Here is a 20,693-nt window from a genome sequence, read left to right on the forward strand (position 1 = left end):
GAAAACATGAATAAAACCTATATAGATATTATGTATATACGCACGTCCATATAAATATGTGTAGTTTAATGCATTGAAAAATAATTTCCTTGTAAATGTTGCTAACCTTTTAATAAGGTTTACAGAAAAATTGGTGAATATCTGTTTAGTATTTAGCGAGTTATGATTGATAAATGGCTGATTTTTTTTTTCTTTCGAAAAATTTTATTGTTACTGTAAACATTTAAAAACATTACATTGTTGCAATTATTCAGAAATTTCTAAAAACTTACAAATTCATCAATTTAGGCTAAAAGAAGCTAAGAACAAGAATTATAAAACATAAAATCTCTGTGTGTTAAAAGTTGAGCAGGACCGGGGTGACTCCTTCCAAAGTCCGGAGCCGTCTCGACCTTCCAAACAGCGCTGGTGCTCAGAGGGGAAACCTGCCCTGAAGCTCCTTCCCTCCTGCCTCAACCGGAGAGCCAGGCCGCCGCTGCTTGGACCTCTACTCGTGGAGCACCGGCTCCTTCGTCCACGGAGGCGCAGGCGATTCTTCTTGGTGGCTGTGTCCTTGGCGCGCCACCTGCAGCCCTTGGTGTTCCTCTTTTTGCTGCTGCCATCCGGATCATAGCCACGGGGGGCATCTGCCTGCGCCTGCTCACCAGCAAGTTTCTGGAGGTCCAAGTGTCCTACCCCAATGATCCTAGGAGCTATGCTGTCTGGGGCTTCATGCCCCTGGTAGGGTCACCCAAGGCAGACAGGTCCTAGGTGAGGGACCAGACAAAGTGCAGCCCGAAGACCCCAATGATGAGTAAAAACATTGGACTTGGTGTTCCCTCGCCCGGACGCGGGTCACCGGGGCCCCACTCTGGAGCCAGGCCTGGAGGGGGGGCACGATGGCGAGCGTCTGGTGGCCGGGCTTTTACCCATGGAGCCCGGCCGGGCTCAGCCCGAAGAGGAAACATGGGCCCCCCCTCCCATGGGCCCACCACCCGTGGGAGGGGCCAAAGGGGTCGGGTACACTGTGTGATGGGTGGCGGCCAAGGGAGGGGACCCTGGCGGTCCGATCCTCGGTTGCAGAAACTGGCTCTTGGGACGTGGAATGTCACCTCTCTGGTGGGGAAGGAGCCGGAGCTAGTGCGTGAGGTCGAGAGGTTCCGGCTAGAAATAGTCGGTCTCACCTCGACGCATGGCTCTGGCTCTGGCACCAGTCTCCTTGAGAGGGGCTGGACATACTTCCACTCTGGAGTTGCCCAGGGAGAGAGACGTCGGGCAGGAGTGGGCATACTTGTTGCTCCCCATCTCGGCGCCTGTACGTTGGGGTTTACCCCGGTGAACGAGAGGGTAGCATCCCTCCGCCTACGGGTGGGGGGACGGGTTCTGACTGTCGTTTGTGCTTACGGGCCGAACGACAGTTCAGATTACCCACCCTTTTTGGAGTCCTTAGAGGGGGTACTGGAGAGTGCTCCTCCTGGGGACTCCCTTGTTCTGCTGGGGGACTTCAACGCTCACGTGGGCAACGACAGTGAGACCTGGAGGGGCGTGGTTGGGAGGAACGGCCCGCCCGACCTGAACTCGAGCGGTGTTCTGTTGCTGGACTTCTGTGCTCGCCATGGATTGTCCATAACGAACACCATGTTCAAGCATAAGGGTGTCCATATGTGCACTTGGCACCAGGACACCCTAGGCCGCAGTTCGATGATCGACTTTGTCATTGTTTCATCGGATCTGCGGCCGTATGTCTTGGACACTCGGGTGAAGAGAGGTGCGGAGCTGTCCACTGACCACTACCTGGTGGTGAGTTGGCTCCGGTGGTGGGGGCGAAAGCCGGTCAGACCTGGCAGGCCCAAACGTGTTGTGAGGGTCTGCTGGGAACGTCTGGCGGAATCCCCTGTGAGACGGAGCTTTAACTTCCATCTCCGGCAAAACTTCGAACACGTCCCGGGGGAGGTGGGGGACATGGAGTCTGAGTGGACCGTGTTCCGTGCCTCCATTGTCGAGGCGGCCGATCGGAGCTGTGGCCGCAAGGTTGTCGGTGCCTGTCGCGGCGGCAACCCTCGAACCCGTTGGTGGACACCTTCGGTGAGGGATGCCGTCAGGCTGAAGAAGGAGTCCTATCGGGCCTTTTTGGCCTGTGGGACTCCGGAAGCAGCTGATGGGTACCGGCGGGCGAAGCGGCATGCGGCTCGGGCGGTTGCTGAGGCAAAAACTCGGGCGTGGGAGGAGTTTGGAGAGGCCATGGAGAAAGACTTCCGCACGGCTTCGAGGCGATTCTGGTCCACCATCCGGCGTCTCGGGGGTGGAAGCGGTGCAGCACCAACACTGTTTATAGTGGGGATGGTGTGCTGCTGACCTCTACTCGGGACGTTGTGGGTCGGTGGGCAGAGTACTTCGAAGACCTCCTCAATCCCACCAACATGCCTTCCACTGAGGAAGCGGAGCCTGGGGACTCTGGGTTGGGCTCTCCAATCTCTGGGGGCGAGGTCGCCGAGGTGGTTAAAAAGCTCCTCGATGGCAAGGCCCCGGGGGTGGATGAGATCCGCCCGGAGTTCCTTAAGGCTCTGGATGTTGTAGGGTTGTGTTGGTTGACGCGACTCTGCAATATCGCATGGACATCGGGGGCAGTTCCCCTGGATTGGCAGACTGGGGTGGTGGTCCCCCTGTTCAAAAAGGGGGACCGGAGGGTGTGCTCCAATTATAGAGGGGTCACACTCTTAAGCCTCCCTGGCAAGGTCTATTCAGGGGTCCTGGAGAGGAGGGTCCGTCGGATAGTCGAACCTCGGATTCAGGAAGAGCAGTGTGGTTTTCGTCCTGGTCGTGGAACACTGGACCAGCTCTACACCCTCGGCGGGGTCCTGGAGGGTGCATGGGAGTTCGCCCAACCAGTCTACATGTGTTTTGTGGACTTGGAGAAGGCGTTCGACCGTGTCCCTCGGGGAGCCCTGTGGGGGGTTCTCCGGGAGTATGGGGTACCGGGCCCTTTGATACGGGCTGTCAGGTCCCTGTATGACCGGTGTCAGAGTCTGGTCCGCATTGCCGGCAGTAAGTCGGGCTCGTTTCCGGTGAGAGTTGGACTCCGCCAGGGCTGCCCTTTGTCACCGATTCTGTTCATCACTTTCATGGACAGAATTTCTAGGCGCAGCCAAGGTGTTGAGGGGATCCGATTTGGTGGCCTTAGGATCTCATCTCTGCTTTTCGCAGACGATGTGGTCCTTTTGGCTTCATCAGATCGTGATCTGCAGCTCTCGCTGGAGCGGTTCGCAGCCGAGTGTGAAGCGGCCGGGATGGGGATCAGTGCCTCCAAATCCGAGGCCATGGTCTTGAGCCGGAAAAGGGTAGAGTGCCTTCTCCGGGTCAGGGGGGGTGTCCTGCCCCAAGTGGAGGAGTTTAAGTATCTCGGGATCTTGTTCACGAATGGGGGAAGAAGGGAGCGGGAGATCGACAGGCGGATTGGCGCAGCGTCTGCTGTCAAGCGGGCGCTGTACCGGTCCGTCGTGGTGAAGAGAGAGCTGAGCCAAAAAGCGAAGCTCTCGATTTACCGGTCGATCTACGTTCCCACCCTCATCTATGGTCATGAGCTTTGGGTCATGACCGAAAGAACGAGATCGCGGATACAAGCGGCCGAAATGGGTTTTCTCCGTAGGGTGGCTGGGCTCTCCCTTAGAGATAGGGTGAGAAGCTCAGTCATCCGGGAGGGACTCAGAGTAGAGCCGCTGCTCCTTCACATCGAGAGGAGCCAGTTGAGGTGGCTTGGGCATCTGGTCAGGATGCCTCCTGGACGCCTCCCTGGTGAGGTGTTCCGGGCACGTCCCACCGGGAGGAGGCCCCGGGGAAGACCCAGGACACGCTGGAGAGACTATGTCTCTCGGCTGGCCTGGGAACGCCTCGGGATTCCCCCGGAAGAGCTGGAAGAAGTGGCCGGGGAGAGGGAAGTCTGGGCTTCCCTTCTGAAGCTGCTACCCCCGCGACCCGACCTCGGATAAGCGGAAGAAGATGGATGGATGGATGGATGGATGGATGTCCAGTTGATGTCACAGTAGAGCAAATGAAGCACCGCGGTGCATCAGCTCATGAGTCGAATGATTGGATGGAGTTCCTCAGGGCTTCATGAAGCTGCATCTCACCATCACTACTTTTCATTGTTTCCTCTCCTGCTCTGGTCAAAACCCACAGGCCCAACCCAGTGCATGCTGGTCCTATACCAGTCCCTATACTTACAGAAAATGGACCCACAGTTCTTAATGTCTAACTTATAAATGTTAATAATAAAGTAACAAAAACTAAACAGCTATTAACCTACAAATAAACTCATGTTTATAAATAAACCATAAAGATATAAAGTGAACTAAAGTAAAATTTCAATATAATTTAAAGTAATAAAAATAAATAGTATCTTGAAATAATACAATTTGCAGGTAAATATTAACAATAATCCCTACTACAATTAATTTTGTAATAAAATATTTTTTTTCATATCCGTTAATTTGAGAATTCCCCAAATGTCAGCTGGATATATCGACTGATCTGTATCTCTGTCTACGCTCTTGAATTGTCAATTGTCTTTTTTTAAATTCATTTCTGTCTTGAAAGATGAACAATTACTCGTATTTATTTCAGAAAAGGTAGCAATTACTCTTTCTCTGTTTTCTTCTCCAGATTTCCTGAAGTGTAACGTTTATAACCAGGAGAGGAGATCCACTCTGGACCAGGAGGAGTTGGAACCTCTGCAGGTGAAACAAGGACAGGAAGAGCCTGAAGATCATCAGATAAAAGAAGAGCAGGAGGATCTAAAACACCAGCAGATAAAAGTGGAAGAGAAAGAAGTTTACTGCAGTCAGGGTGAAGAACAGATTGAATTAAAACAGGAGACTGATACCTGCATGGTGGTTCCTGTTGATGAGCAAACAGACCACACTGAATCAGAACCAAACAGGAACCAAGTCATCTTCCAGGAAGCTGCTGAAGCTGAGAACCAAAATCAGGAAAGAAGAAAACCTTTCTCATGTGTCATCTGTAAAAAGCGTTTGACTTCAAAATCTGTTTTTGATGCTCACATGAGAACTCATACGGGTGAAAAGCCGTTTACATGTGTGAATTGTGGAAAATGTTTTAGTCACAAACAGCATTTAACTAAGCACATGATGATTCACACTGGTGAAAAGCCGTTTTCATGTGTTAACTGTGGAAAAAGCTTTAGTCAAAAACCGGGTTTAACTCGGCACATGAGGATTCACACTGGTGAAAAGCTGTTTTCATGTGTGACCTGTGGAAAAAGTTTTGGTTATAAACTGGCTTTAACTCAGCACATGATGATTCACACAGGTGAAAAGCCGTTTTCATGTGTGACCTGTGGAAAAAGTTTTATTCGAAAACAGGATTTAACTCAGCACATGAGAATTCACACTGGTGAAAAGCCATTTTCATGTGGAAATTGTGGAAAAAGTTTTTGTCAAAAACAACATTTAATTCAGCACATGAGGATTCACACTGGTGAAAAGCCGTTTTCATGTGTGACCTGTGGAGAAAGTTTTGGTTATAAACTGGCTTTAACTCAGCACATGATGATTCACACTGGTGAAAAGCCATTTTCATGTGGAAATTGTGGAAAAAGTTTTTGTCAAAAACAACATTTAATTCAGCACATGAGGATTCACACTGGTGAAAAGCCGTTTTCATGTGTGACCTGTGGAGAAAGTTTTGGTTATAAACTGGCTTTAACTCAGCACATGATGATTCACACAGGTGAAAAGCCGTTTTCATGTGTGACCTGTGGACAGAGATTTAGTCGAAAACAGGATTTTACTCAGCACATGATGATTCACACTGGTGAAATGCTGTTTTCATGTGTGACCTGTGGAAAAAGTTTTATTCGAAAACATGATTTAACTAAGCATATGATGATTCACACTGGTGAAAAGCCGTTTTCATGTGTTAACTGTGGAAAAAGTTTTAGTCAAAAACAGGCTTTAACTCAGCACATGATGATTCACACAGGTGAAAAGCCGTTTTCATGTGTGAACTGTGGAAAAAGCTTTCGTCAAAAACCGGGTTTAACTCAGCACATGATGATTCACACTGGTGAAAAGCTGTTTTCATGTGTGAACTGTGGAAAAAGTTTTGGTTATAAACTGGCTTTAACTCGGCACATGATGATTCATACTGGTGAAAAGCCGTTTTCATGTGTGAATTGTGGAAAAAGCTTTCGTCAAAAACCGGGTTTAACTCAGCACATGATGATTCACACTGGTGAAAAGCTGTTTTCATGTGTGAACTGTGGAAAAAGTTTTGGTTATAAACTGGCTTTAACTCGGCACATGATGATTCATACTGGTGAAAAGCCGTTTTCATGTGTGAACTGTGGAAAAAGTTTTATTCGAAAACAGGATTTAACTCAGCACACGATGATTCACACTGGTGAAAAGCCGTTTTCATGTGGAAATTGTGGAAAAAGTTTTTGTCAAAAACAAAATTTAATTCGGCACATGAGGATTCACACTGGTGAAAAGCCGTTTTCATGTGTGACCTGTGGACAGAGATTTAGTCGAAAACAGGATTTTACTCAGCACATGATGATTCACACTGGTGAAAAGCCGTTTTCTTGCGTGACCTGTTTAAAACGTTTTAGTCATAAAAATAGTTTAACTCGGCACATGACACGTCACACAGTTGAAAAGCTGTAGAAGTATGTTCCATAAATGTCCTATGTTGTATTTGTTAAATGTGATCATTTTGATCTTCACATTTGGATACTTAGAGATGTTCAACCATGACACATTTTCCTTCATTGATGTTTCATTTTTCTGGTATACTCTGTATCAATAAACAATAATGATGAACTGTATGTTATTGTATTAACATACTGTTTATGTCAAACTGTATGTTGTGTGTGTACAACGTGAAGAGCAGAGGGCTCAGCACACAGCCCTGAGGAGTGCCAGTACTGATGCTGATAGATGAAGAGGCTTGGGGGCCCACTGACTATTTCATGCATTAACAGAGTTTGACCGGACATGGACTCCCTTCCAGAACATTCTCACATGATTGGACTTGAGGGATTGATTTGTATTATTCTGTACCATAGAGAGTGAGTGGGGTTTATTTTTGTAGTTTTTTAAATCAACAATAGAATGTATATAATGGTTGAGTGTTTTTAAAAAAAATCTACAAAACAGTATTTGTGTTAATTTTGTGTTTAATGTAAAATGAGATTGAATCTGATTTTATTTCTTTCAAATTATGTTAACCAGTTTTACTCTACCTAATTAAAATCTATTGAAATAAAAAAAAAATCATTTGTACTTTAAAGAAATGCAAAATTCACCGCAAACTAATTTTCATGCATTGATTGCACAAAGTACATGTAATTATTTTTAATATTTTGCTTTTTTCTCTTGTTTTAGCTGTAATATTTTAATCTGTTCTGCTGCAGCATTTAGATTACTGTATTTTAATGTTGAAACTATTTTTATGTTTATATGTATTTTAGAAAGAAATAAACGTGTAACATTTCATTTAACATTAAAAGTTTTGAGTTTTCCTTTAGTGTATGTTGTGCCTGATCCTTGAACCCAGTAGATGGTGGTACTACAGCTATACTGGTTGTAGCCACTGTGGTTCCTGTAACTGATGGGTTGCCGGTTCAAACTTCCCACATCCATCTCAGTTGTTGAGTCCTTGAGCAAGGCACCAAACCTGCCTTGCCTGCTGTTAGTCAGAAGTCCGATGGCGCCCATTGTGTAGCAGCTTCTGTCAGTCTGCCCTAGGGCAGCTGGGCTACAATGTAGCTTACCACCATCAACATGTAAAGCACTTTGGCATCCTCTGCACTAGATAAATCGCTATACATACATTTACCATTGACTAAACACTTGCATTTTGTCTTTTTGTTGTGTTTTGTATTAAACTTGTCCTGTCTGACAGTGTGACACTCAGTATTGTTGAGTACCAAGGTTAAGCCCTAAAGACTTGCACAAGTGGACCATTATGGCTTCCACCTGATATAATTACATGAAAATTTATTAGAAACTGCTTTGGGTTTATTTTATTAAATTGTAATGAGACGGAAAAGAAAGGTGAGAAAAAAGTTTTATAGGGGCCCCCTCCTCTCACCCAACTTGATATAAAGGTGATCACAGAGAGGAGGGAGCCAGAGACCAAACCTGACAGACAGACCAGGCACACAGAGACAAGATCACATGTTCCCATTCTCATGTGTACACCCAGACATTCAAACCCATGTAGACAATGTCAAAATAAACAAAACAAAAATGGACGCCATACACCCACTTGCATTTCTCATACACAGAGATCCAACCAGAACCAGGACCACCAGCTTAGGAATCATTCAAACCAAACCCTTATCCCAATTCACAAACCCAGCCTGCCAACCAAAGGATCCACCTAGTCCCAATGAAGAAGATCCAGCAGACATACAGGGCACCGGGTTGACTGAAAGAACCCCAACCCAAGAAATGGACCGACCAGCCAGCTCAGCGCAATATCCAGAACAAGAATACCACTCACAGCCCTGAATCCCAGCCCAGCACCAGGCTGTGGCCACAGATAGCCTAGCAAAGCAATAAATCACAGCCCATACCAACACCAAGACAGACAGACAGCAAACGATACCAGACCCAAAAAAAGGGGCCAATCAAAATGCAAACACCAGCCAACACAAGCACTTTCACCACTTCATACACAAATAAGCCAAAAACACAAGCCTCTCAACTTGCCGACTACACCACCAGTAGGAAGGATGCTACAGAAAAGCCAACGCACCAACCGTGAAAAAGGAAGCAGCCCCTCACAGGTCCATAAACATCCCAGCCGCCAAGTGATAAGTAAAAAAGCCAATCCTAACCTGGTACAAGGGGATGGTTGTTGTGAAGTCCAACATAATGAGAGCTCAGCGACCCCAACCCTGACAGACCCACACAGAGACAGGCTCACACAGAGACTGCTGGATCATCCAGACACAGGGCCACCACCACCCCACTGCGATCCACCTCACAACTGAGGACAAGACGTGGCATAAAGAGCCCAAAACCATGTTGAAAATTCACAGTGCAAACATGCAGTGCATGAACCGGCCCAAAATCCAGACTACATACTGAGCAGAACCCAAGTCTCAGGGTTCAGCCAGGATCCAGGGAAAATACGCCCCCAGAATCCCTAGACTACCCCAGGAACAATACGGCCACCATGCCAGTAACCCATCTCAAGCTGTAAGGAGCCCCAAACTCACCACATGCTGCCGCCAGAAGTCATTCACAGAGTCACTAATGTCCCTCCCCAGATGAGGGCCACAGACCCCAGATGCCCAAAACCTAGACCCGTACCAGCAACAATGAAGAAATTTTAAAAAAAAGTTTTACTCTATAGAAAGTGAAATATTCACTATAAATTAATTTTCATGCATTGATTTTTCTTGATTGTAGAAAATATGGTTGAATATTTTCTTCAATAATTTGTTGTGTCTTTTGCCTTAGTTATATTTTTCTCTGTTCTGCTGCAGCTGTTTTCTATTATAGATCACCATGTTTCTAATGCTGGAACTAATTTAACCTCCACACATAGATATATTATTAGTGTCTTAGAAAGTAAGTAGAACATTTGCCTTTCCTGTGAAAATGTCGTGTTAGTGCTGAATGTTACTGCTGAAAATTGTAGAAACATTTGAGTTCAACTGCAGAACACTTGCTGAAATGAAATGAGTAGAAGCAGCAGAAAAAAGTTAAACAGTGCAAATCTGTCAGCTAAACTGAATAACTTAAAACCAGTACCAACAACCCTGCTTAAAACTTTAAATATTGCATAGAAATGCTTGCAAAGGTAAAGTATAAGGTCATATATTGAATAATTTCAGTATTAAAGAGAGTAATAGCATTTAACCCATCTAGTGCAGTAGAAAGAGTGTATAAGCTAACATTAGCTAAATAAATATTAGTGAGGCAATCGATGGTAAAAATACACAATTATTTAGTTTGTTGCCAACAACGCCACCTGGGACTTCCACCCAGGATTTGATTTAGGGCACAGGCACGGTTTTGCAATAGACGCTGTTTCAAAGTTATAATAATTTATTAAAATAAAATCAGTAAAATTAAATAATACCTCTATGTAAATAAGAAGGAGTTAGAAAAACTAAGCTGAGTTGCCGAGGCTTGGCGGTAGGTGCTGACAGGTTCTGGATCGGAGACTCCCGAGCAAAGAATCACCAAACACTGTGACGTCACACACTCGTTGGATTTCCCTCCATCGATTTATGTTGATCACGGGACAGCCACAGCAACAGGGGGCGCCACCATCTGGGCCAAACGCACCACCTTCAATCCTGAGAGCTAAAAAAGAAAAAAATACAAACTATTATTAAAATACCGGTAGAAAGTTCAAGTAGAAAAACCCGTTAAAAGTCGTTTACACTCGACCACCAGCACCGCACATTTAAATGAACGTGATGATCGTAAGATCCACAAGGTGGCGGTAATGCAATGACATGAATGAACGACAGTCATAAAATCCCAAAGAAGAAGAAGAAAAAGACAAAGGAAATGGAGGAGAAGGTGGAAGCGGAAGTGACGAGACCTGTAGTTGAGTTGGAGCCCAGGCTGGTTTTGTGAGACGAAGTGCGGCAAAACAAAACACATATCAGAGTTGGAAAAGGCGGATTTTGGCATAAACTGGTATGTGAATGGTTTGGTTGGAAATGGAGACAGGAAATGAGGAAGACATGGATTTTGAAGGGTGGACGCCAGTGGGGAGAGGAAGAGGGAGAGGACGGGGAAGGCATAAAACAGATGAAGGAAAGGAAATGGGTGATATTCAAGGAAATAAAAGAGAACTGGAAGGAAGTAGTTCAGAAGAAGAAAGGATAGTTAGGAGGAAAGTTGTGAGGGAGGAAGTTAAAAATAATATTAAAACTTAAGAACGAAGAAGAACAGGATAACATCAGCCCCATTGTGGTGTCAAGAGAAATACAGGTCCTTCTCAAAATATTAGCATATTGTGATAAAGTTCATTATTTTCCATAATGTACTGATAAAAATTGAACATTCATATATTTTAGATTCATTGCACACTAACCGAAATATTTCAGGTCTTTTATTGTCTTAATACGGATGATTTTGGCATACAGCTCATGAAAACCCAAAATTCCTATCTCACAAAATTAGCATATTTCATCCAACCAATCAAAGAAAAGTGTTTTTAATATAAAAAAAGTCAACCTTCAAATAATTATGTACAGTTATGCACTCAATACTTGGTCGGGAATCCTTTTGCAGAAATGACTGCTTGAATGCGGCGTGGCATGGAGGCAATCAGCCTGTGGCACTGCTGAGGTGTTATGAAGGCCCAAGATGCTTCGATAGCGGCCTTTAGCTCATCCAGAGTGTTGGGTCTTGCGTCTCTCAACTTTCTCTTCACAATATCCCACATATTCTCTATGGGGTTCAGGTCAGGAGAGTTGGCAGGCCAATTGAGCACAGTGATACCATGGTCAGTAAACCATTTACCAGTGGTTTTGGCACTGTGAGCAGGTGCCAGGTCGTGCTGAAAAATGAAATCTTCATCTCCATAAAGCTAAAGCATGAAGTGCTCCAAAATCTCCTGATAGATAGCTGCATTGACCCTGCCCTTGATAAAACACAGTGGACCAACACCAGCAGCTGACATGGCATCCCAGACCATCACTGACTGTGGGTACTTGACACTGGATTTCTGGCATTTTGGCATTTCCTTCTCCCCAGTCTTCCTCCAGACTCTGGCACCTTGATTTCCGAATGACATGCAAAATTTGCTTTCATCCGGAAAAGTACTTTGGACCACTGAGCAACAGTCCAGTGCTGCTTCTCTGTAGCCCAGGTCAGGCGCCTCTGCTGCTGCTTCTGGTTCAAAAGTGGCTTGACCTGGGGAATGTGGCACCTGTAGTCCATTTCCTGCACACGCCTGTGCACGGTGGCTCTGGATGTTTCTACTCCAGACTCAGTCCACTGCTTCCTGAGGTCCCCCAAGGTCTGGAATCGGCCCTCCTCCACAATCTTCCTCAGTGTCCGGTCACCTCTTCTCGTTGTGCAGCGTTTTCTGCCACACTTTTTCCTTCCCACAAACATCCCACTGAGGTACCTTGATACAGCACTCTGGGAACAGCCTATTCGTTCAGAAATATCTTTCTGGGTCATACCCTCTTGCTTGAGGGTGTCAATGATGGCCTTCTGGACAGCAGTCAGGTCGGCAGTCTTACCCATGATTGGGGTTTTGAGTGATGAACCAGGCTGGGAGTTTTAAAGGCCTCAGGAATCTTTTGCAGGTGTTTAGAGTTAATTCGTTGTTTCAGATGATTAGGTTCAGAGCTCGTTTAGAGACCCTTTTCATGATATGCTAATTTTGTGAGATAGGAATTTTGGGTTTTCATGAGCTGTATGCCAAAATCATCCGTATTAAGACAATAAAAGACCTGAAATATTTCAGTTAGCATATGTTATCAACTGCACGGACCAAGCCAAGCATAAAACTGAGAAAATTAAAATAATAGTGAGAGGAGCTGAAAAGTTTTTGGGGTTTAAAGAGGGATCATGGGAGAACATAAACAAAAAGCTGGAGGTAGATGGTAGATCAGGACCACCAGGTGAAAATAATTAATGCTAATATTACAATGGAATGCAAGAAGTTTAATTGCTAACGGACAGGAACTTAAAGGTTATGTTGATAGTCTTGAGGATAAACCAGAAATTATTTGTGTTCAGGAAACATGGTTAAAAACAACATTAGATTTTGTGATTAAAGGATATAATAGTGTTAGAAGAGACCGACAGGAGGAGAGAGGTGGAGGAGGATGTGGAATATTTATAAAACAAGGGATACAATATCAGGTATTAGGGAAAGGGAAAGAACTTGAATATATAGTAATTGAAATATGGGAACAAGAAGGCAAATTTAAAATAATAAATTTTTATAATCCATGCAAAACGTTATCAATTGAAATATTGGAGGAGTTAACCGAATATTTGGAAGGGAAAATAATTTGGTGTGGGGATTTTAATGCAAATAGTACATTGTGGGGTAAAAGTAATGATAAAAATGGACAAGTTATAGAAGAATTAATGGGAATGAAAAATCTTGTATGTATTAATGATGGGAGGGGAACAAGAATCAATGTAAGAACAGGGATGGAATCAGTTATTGATTTAACAATTGTTTCAGATGTTTTAGCTGGTATTTGTGAGTGGTTCATTGATAAAAATTCAACAATAGGTAGTGATCATTATCCCATTATAATAAGAGTAGGATTAAATTTAAATAAGAATATAAAGGTCAATAAAAAACTGAATTTTAACAAGGCAGACTGGATTAAATTTAGATACTTGAGTCAAATAAATTTAGAGAAAGTAGATATGACAATGGATATAAATGATATAAATTTAGAAATTAGTAAAATAATTATGGAAGCAGCAGATAATTCTATAAAGAAAACAGGGTGTAGAAATGATAAGAAAATGGTGCCATGGTGGACAAATGAATGTAAAAAAGCAATAAAGTTAAGAAATAAAGCATTTAAAGTACTAAAAGGTAACCCAATTTATAAGAATTTAATTGATTATAAAAGAAAGCAAGCAATGGTAAGAAGACCTATTAAGAATGCTAAAAGAGAATATTGGAGGAATTTCTGTAGCACAATAGGGAAAGAAACCAAAATAGAAAAAATTTGGAAAATAATTAAAAGAATGAATGGCATAAGGAGAGAGTTTGAATATCCTATATTAAAAATGGATAATATAAATATAGTAAGAGATGAAGATAAAGTTGAAATATTGGCAAGAACATTTTGTAAAATTCATAGTTCAAATAATATTAGTGAAGAGGGAAGAAAAGGGAGAGAAAATACAAAACTTAAATATAAAGAGTTAGTAGAGAGTGTTGAAGAAACAAATAATCTGTTAAATGTTGAGTTTACAAAAGCTGAATTGAACTCTGCACTCAGGAAGACAAAAAATACAGCACCAGGTAAAGATCGGATTTATTATAGAATGATAAGACAACTTAGTGAAAAATCAAAAGATATAATATTGCAATTATATAATAAAATTTGGGAGGAGGGAAAACTACCATTGAACTGGAAGGAATCAATTATAATACCAATAGCAAAACCAGCAAAAGATAATTCAAACCCAGAAAACTACAGACCAATAGCTTTAACATCCAATATATGTAAAATAATGGAAAGAGTGATTAACAATAGGATCGTATATTATTTAAATAGTAAAGGATGTATATCAAAGTGTCAGAGTGGTTTTAGAAAAGGGAGGAGCACTAATGATCCAACGTTATGTCTAGAGCATGAAATTAGAAAAGCACAAGTAAATAAAGAAAGTGTAGTGGCAGTATTTTTTGACATAGAAAAAGCATACGATATGATGTGGGTTGAGGGATTATTAATTAAATTATATATGTTGGACATTAAAGGAAAATTATTTAAATGGATTAAAGACTTTTTAACAAATAGAAAAATACAAGTTAGAATTGGTGAAGTGATCTCAGGAAAATATAAAGTAGAAAACGGAACTCCGCAAGGAAGTATTATAAGTCCATTATTGTTCTTAATTATGATAAATTATGTATTTAAAGATATTGGAAAAGAAATTGGATGTTCACTTTTTGCAGATGATGGAGCTGTTTGGAAAAGAGGGAAAAATGTAGATTTCATTGTAAGAAAATTACAAAAGGTTATTATTGAAATAGAAAAATGGGCGTTGCACTGGGGATTTAAGTTTTCAGTTGAAAAAACAAAAGTAATGATATTTACTCAGAAAAAATTAAACAAGGAAATAAAATTAAAATTATATAATCAAGAATTAGAGCAAGTAAAGTGTATAAAATTTTTAGGAATATGGTTTGATGAAAAACTAAAATGGAATATTCATATTCAAAAAGTGGTAGATAAATGTAAAAAAATCTTAAATATTTTAAGATGCTTGGCTGGCAGTGACTGGGGAGCAGATAGAAAATCACTAAAACAGATTTACACTGGAATGATAAGATCTAACATAGACTTTGGTTGTATAGTTTATGGTTCAGCAGCTAAAACACATCTGGTCAAATTAGACATTATTCAACATCAGGCATTAAGATTATGGAGCATTTAAAACCACACCAACAGCAGCAATAGAAGTGGAAATGGGAGAAATGCCATTAGATTTAAGAAGAACAAAACTAGAAATAAATTACTGGTTAAATGTACAAAGCAATAAATTTGATCATCCAACTAGGGAAATTTTAAGGCCATGTTGGGAAAAAGAAAAGAAAGAAATGAAGAGTTTTGGATGGACAATTGAAAATAAAATAAAAGAATTTAAAATGAATAGTTTAGAAATAAGTCAGACACCAATATCAATAACACCACCATGGATTCTACCAGAAGCAACAGTAGACATGTCAATAATGGAAAAGAAACAAGATAAATCTTACATAGCAGATAGTTATTCAGTACAGATACATTTAAACAATTATTATCAATATATGCAAATTTATACAGATGCATCAAAAATAAATGGAAAAATAGGAGTAGCTTTTGTAGTACCAGAATTCAATTTAAAAATAGGAAAACGAATTACAGATGTATTATCAGTTTACACAGGAGAAATGTTGGCAATATTATTAGCTTTACAATGGGTAGAAGAAATAAAACCATTAAAAACAGTGATATGTTCAGATTCAAGCTCTGCATTATTAAGTTTAAAGAACACTCAATCAGATAGTAGGATGGACATTTTATTAGAAATATTTCATACATTATTTAGGATACAAAATATGGGTTTAATAGTTATATTTGTGTGGGTTCCAGCACATATTGGGGTTGAAGGAAACGAGAGAGCAGATAAAATGGCAAAGAGGGCAATTCAAAATCCTATTAGTTTTACAGTTAATACAAGTAAATCTGAGGGAAAGAGTATGGTTAAAGGAAAACTGATGGAAAAATGGCAAAAAAGGTGGGATGAAGAAAAACAGGAAGATGGTTTTATAAAATTCAGAAAATAGTAGGAGAGAGAAGAAATGGAAGAAGAAATAGAAAGGAGGAAAGGGTGATAACAAGATTAAGATTTGGGCATACAGGACTTCATTATACACTTTTTAAAATAAAAAAGCATGATAATGGCAAATGTGATTACTGTGGAAAATATGAAACAATAGAGCATATTATATTAGAATGTCATAAGTATGAAAGAGAAAGAAGATGCATGAGAAGAGAGTTTGAATGTCTTAAGGAAAAGATTAATTTATTAGATATTTTGAGGAAGAATTTGGGGAGTAAACACATACAAATAATTATTAAATATTTAAAGAAAACTAAATTGTTTCACAGAATTTGATTATAGTAGGTGTGTTTGTGAATATGTGCATGATCTAGAGAGGTATAGTATAAAGTTAAGTATAAAAATGGATGAATGTGTGTGTATATATATATATACATATATATATATATATATATATATATATATATATATATATATATATATATATATATATATATATATATATATATATATATATATGTATATATATATTTGTATAAATAGATAGTCCATCTCGAACCACACTCCATACCAGTATGTGGCGGTAATGCTACTTAAAGTTTGTTGCCAATAAACTTAAGAAGAAGAAGAAGAAGAAGACAAAGAAAATGGCGCATGGTCTGTTTGGTTGAATGTTCGACTGTTTCTCTAAACGAGTTTATCAACGAGCCGTTAACTGCTGCTGAAGAAACATTCACAGAGTTTAAAGAAATCATCGTCAAGTCGGAGGAAGAGATGGATGATCATCGCAGACTGCTGGATTTCTCCCGGAGGCCCCAGATAATCTTACACCGAATAGGTAGGAACCACCAGCGTTTGGATGCAGGTTAAGGTCTAAATGTCTGCACCTTTCTGTATGAGGATCATTTTAGTAAATGTTCTTTTCCCGTATAAATGATTTGTTAACCGGTAAATGAACGCAGGAATCACAATTACGCTGTGAAAATGGCTTATTGATGTAGAAATAAAATGACCTTTTTATGGCTTTTCCTCCTTTAACTAATCAAACTTACTTTTGAAAACAGGAGAAATGTGAACAATGCAGCGCAAGGTTAGTAAAGCAAACAGCATGAAACAATAATAGTGTGTTAGTAGCTGTAAAATGTAATAATTTGTAATAAATAAATTGTAGTGGCGATTGTTTGTCAAACCAAACATCCTATAAAAGTTCAGTCAACAAGCCACTGCTGCACTGAGGTGATGCTTCGTACGAAGGTAAAAGAAGTTCAATGTCCAAAAAACTTGAAAATTGCTTTTATAGTTTATTTTTTCCAGTTTGACAAGCAAATAACAAAGATCAAACTTTACATTAATGATGTGTTGAGTAATGAAGCGGGTAAGACAGAGAACTCACCTAAACCTGAGCAGTTAAAGTTTTTATTTTTTAGTAATAAATCGTTGTCCCTGGTGACATAGCGAGTAACAAGCCAATCACAACCCTCTTTTCTATTTGTTTCTAGTTTTCTTTTGGATCCAGCCATTGTTTCATACAACCAGATTAATCAGAATTTATGTATCAGAATCACAAACATTTTAAACTTGTTTATTCATTGTAAAGCTTCATGTTGTTTTCACGTTGCCTATTTTACATATATTGTCCAGTTGATGTCACAGTAGAGCAAATGAAGCACCGCGGTGCATCGGCTCATGAGTCGAATGATTGGATGGAGTTCCTCAGGGCTTCATGAAGCTGCATCTCACCATCACTACTTTTCATTGTTTCCTCTCCTGCTCTGGTCAAAACCCACAGGCCCAACCCAGTGCATGCTGGTCCTATACCAGTCCCTATACTTACAGAAAATGGACCCACAGTTCTTAATGTCTAACTTACAAAAGTAAATAACAAACACAAAGCAACAAAAACTAAACAATTATTAACCTGTAAATAAACTCTGTAAATAAACCCCAAAAATATAAAGTGAACTAAAATCAAATTTTAATACAAATAAAAGTAATGATAGTTCCAAATTAAGTAATATCTTGAAATAATAAAATTTACTTGTAAATATTAACAACATTGGCAACTATTATTAATTTTATAATAAATAAAAAATATTTAATATCCGTTTGTTTGAGAATTCTCCAATTGTCAGCTGGATTTGTCGCCTGATCTGTCTCTCTGTCTACGCTCTTAAATTTTTCGGTGTGGGTTTTTTCATTTTTTTCATTTCTGTCGTAAACGATGAACGATTTCTCCCATTTACTTCAATAAAATAACGATTGCTTTTTAAATCTGTTTTCTTGTCCAGATTGCCTGCAGTGTAACATTTATTACCTGGAGAGGAGATCCACTCTGGACCAGGAGGAGTTGGAACCTCTGCAGGTGAAACAAGAACAGGAAGAGCCAGAAGATCATCAGATAAAAGAAGAGCAGGAGGATCTAAAACACCAGCAGATAAAAGTGGAAGAGAAAGAAGTTTACTGCAGTCAGGGTGAAGAACAGATTGAATTAAAACAGGAGACTGATACCTGCATGATGGTTCCTGTTGATGAGCAAACAGACCACACTGAATCAGAACCAAACAGGAACCAAGTCATCTTCCAGGAAGCTGCTGAAGCTGAGAACCAAAATCAGGAAAGAAGAAAACCTTTCTCATGTGTCATCTGTAAAAAGCGTTTGACTTTCAAATCTGTTTTTGATGCTCATATGAGAACTCATACGGGTGAAAAGCCGTTTTCATGTGTGAACTGTGGAAAAAGTTTTAGTCTAAAACTGAGTTTAACTGAGCACATGATGATTCATACTGGTGAAAAGCCGTTTTCATGTGTGAACTGTGGGAAAAGTTTTAATCGAAAACAGAGTTTAACTCAGCACATGATGATTCATACTGGTCAAAAGCCGTTTTCATGTGTGACCTGTGGGAAAAGTTTTATTCGAAAACAGAGTTTAACTAAGCACATGATGATTCACACTGGTGACAAGTCATTTTCATGTGTGACCTGTGGAAAAAGTTTCAGTGGAAAATATATTTAACTAAGCACATGATGATTCACACAGGTAAAAAGCCGTTTTCATGTGTGACATGTGGAAAGAGTTTTCTTCAAAAACCGCATTTAACTAGGCACATGATGATTCACACTGGTGAAAAGTCATTTTCATGCGTGAACTGTGGAAAAAGTTTCAGTGGAAAATATAATTTAACTGAGCACATGAGGATTCACACTGGTGAAAAGCAGTTTTCATGTGTGACCTGTGGAAAAAGTTTTTTTCAAAAACATGATTTAACTCGTCATGTGATGATTCACACTGGTGAAAAGCAGTTTTCATGTGTGACCTGTGGGAAATGTTTTATTCGAAAACATGATTTAACTCAGCACATGATGATTCACACTGGTGAAAAACCATTTTCATGTGTGAACTGTGGAAAATGTTTTAGTCATAAAGCGAATTTAACTAAGCACATGAGGATTCACTCTGGTGAAAAACCATTTTCATGTGTGAACTGTGGAAAATGTTTTATTCAAAAATCGAATTTAACTACGCATCTGATGATTCACTCTGGTGAAAAACCATTTTCATGTGTGAACTGTGGAAAAGGTTTTGGTGACAAACGGAAGTTAACTGAGCACATGAGGATTCACACTGGTGAAAAGCCGTTTTCATGTGGAAATTGTGGAAAAAGTTTTTGTCAAAAACAAAATTTAATTCAGCACATGAGGATTCACACTGGTGAAAAGCCTTTTTCATGTGTGACCTGTTTAAAAAGTTTTAGTAATAAACATAATTTAACTAAGCACATGATGCGTCACACAGTTGAAAAGCTGTAGAAGTATGTTCCATAAATGTCCTATGTTGTATTTGTTAAATGTGATCATTTTGATCTTCACATTTGGATACTTAGAGATGTTCAACCATGACACATTTTCCTTCATTGATGTTTTATTTTTCTGGTATATTCTGTATCAATAAACAATAATGATAAACTGTATGTTATTGTATTAACTTACTGTTTATGTCAAACTGTATGTTGTGTGTGTACAACGTGAAGAGCAGAGGGCTCAGCACACAGCCCTGAGGAGTGCCAGTACTGATGCTGATAGATGAAGAGGCTTGGGGGCCCACTGACTATTTCATGCATTAACAGAGTTTGACTGGACATGGACTCCCTTCCAGAACATTCTCACATGATTGGACTTGAGGGATTGATTTGTATTATTCTGTACCATAGAGAGTGAGTGTGGTTTATTTTTGTAGTTTTTTAAATCAACAATAGAATGTATATAATGGTTGAGTGTTTTAAAAAATATTCTACAAAACAGTATTTGTGTTAATTTTGTGTTTAATGTAAAATGAGATTGAATCTGATTTCATTTCTTTCAAATTATGTTAACCAGTTTTACTCTACCTAATTAAAATCTATTCAAACAAAAAAAATCATTTGTACTTTAAAGAAATGCAAAATTCACCGCAAACTAATTTTCATGCATTGATTGCACAAAGTACATGTAATTATTTTTAATATTTTGCTTTTTTCTCTTGTTTTAGCTGTAATATTTTAATCTGTTCTGCTGCAGCATTTAGATTACTGTATTTTAATGTTGAAACTATTTTTATGTTTATATGTATTTTAGAAAGAAATAAACGTGTAACATTTCATTTAACATTAAAAGTTTTGAGTTTTCCTTTAGTGTATGTTGTGCCTG

General features: G+C 40.1%; 2 protein-coding genes across 2 annotated transcripts; both read left to right on the plus strand.

Annotated features, from left to right (window-relative positions):
• Window positions 1-5,084: 5,084 nt before the first annotated feature.
• On the plus strand, window positions 5,085-6,050 carry LOC116730978 (gastrula zinc finger protein XlCGF8.2DB-like; the record flags this gene model as incomplete). Its single annotated transcript, XM_032580553.1, has 2 exons — window positions 5,085-5,744; window positions 5,901-6,050. Coding segments are annotated over 2 exons (810 nt in total), but the record flags the coding sequence as incomplete, so codon positions are not given.
• Window positions 6,051-18,711: 12,661 nt separating this feature from the next.
• LOC116730963 (gastrula zinc finger protein XlCGF8.2DB-like) lies at window positions 18,712-19,978 on the plus strand (the record flags this gene model as incomplete). Its single annotated transcript, XM_032580538.1, has 2 exons — window positions 18,712-18,964; window positions 19,048-19,978. Coding segments are annotated over 2 exons (1,023 nt in total), but the record flags the coding sequence as incomplete, so codon positions are not given.
• Window positions 19,979-20,693: the final 715 nt, after the last annotated feature.

Source organism: Xiphophorus hellerii, chromosome 13 (assembly GCF_003331165.1).
Source record: "Xiphophorus hellerii strain 12219 chromosome 13, Xiphophorus_hellerii-4.1, whole genome shotgun sequence".
Classification (NCBI taxonomy): Eukaryota; Metazoa; Chordata; class Actinopteri; order Cyprinodontiformes; family Poeciliidae; genus Xiphophorus; species Xiphophorus hellerii.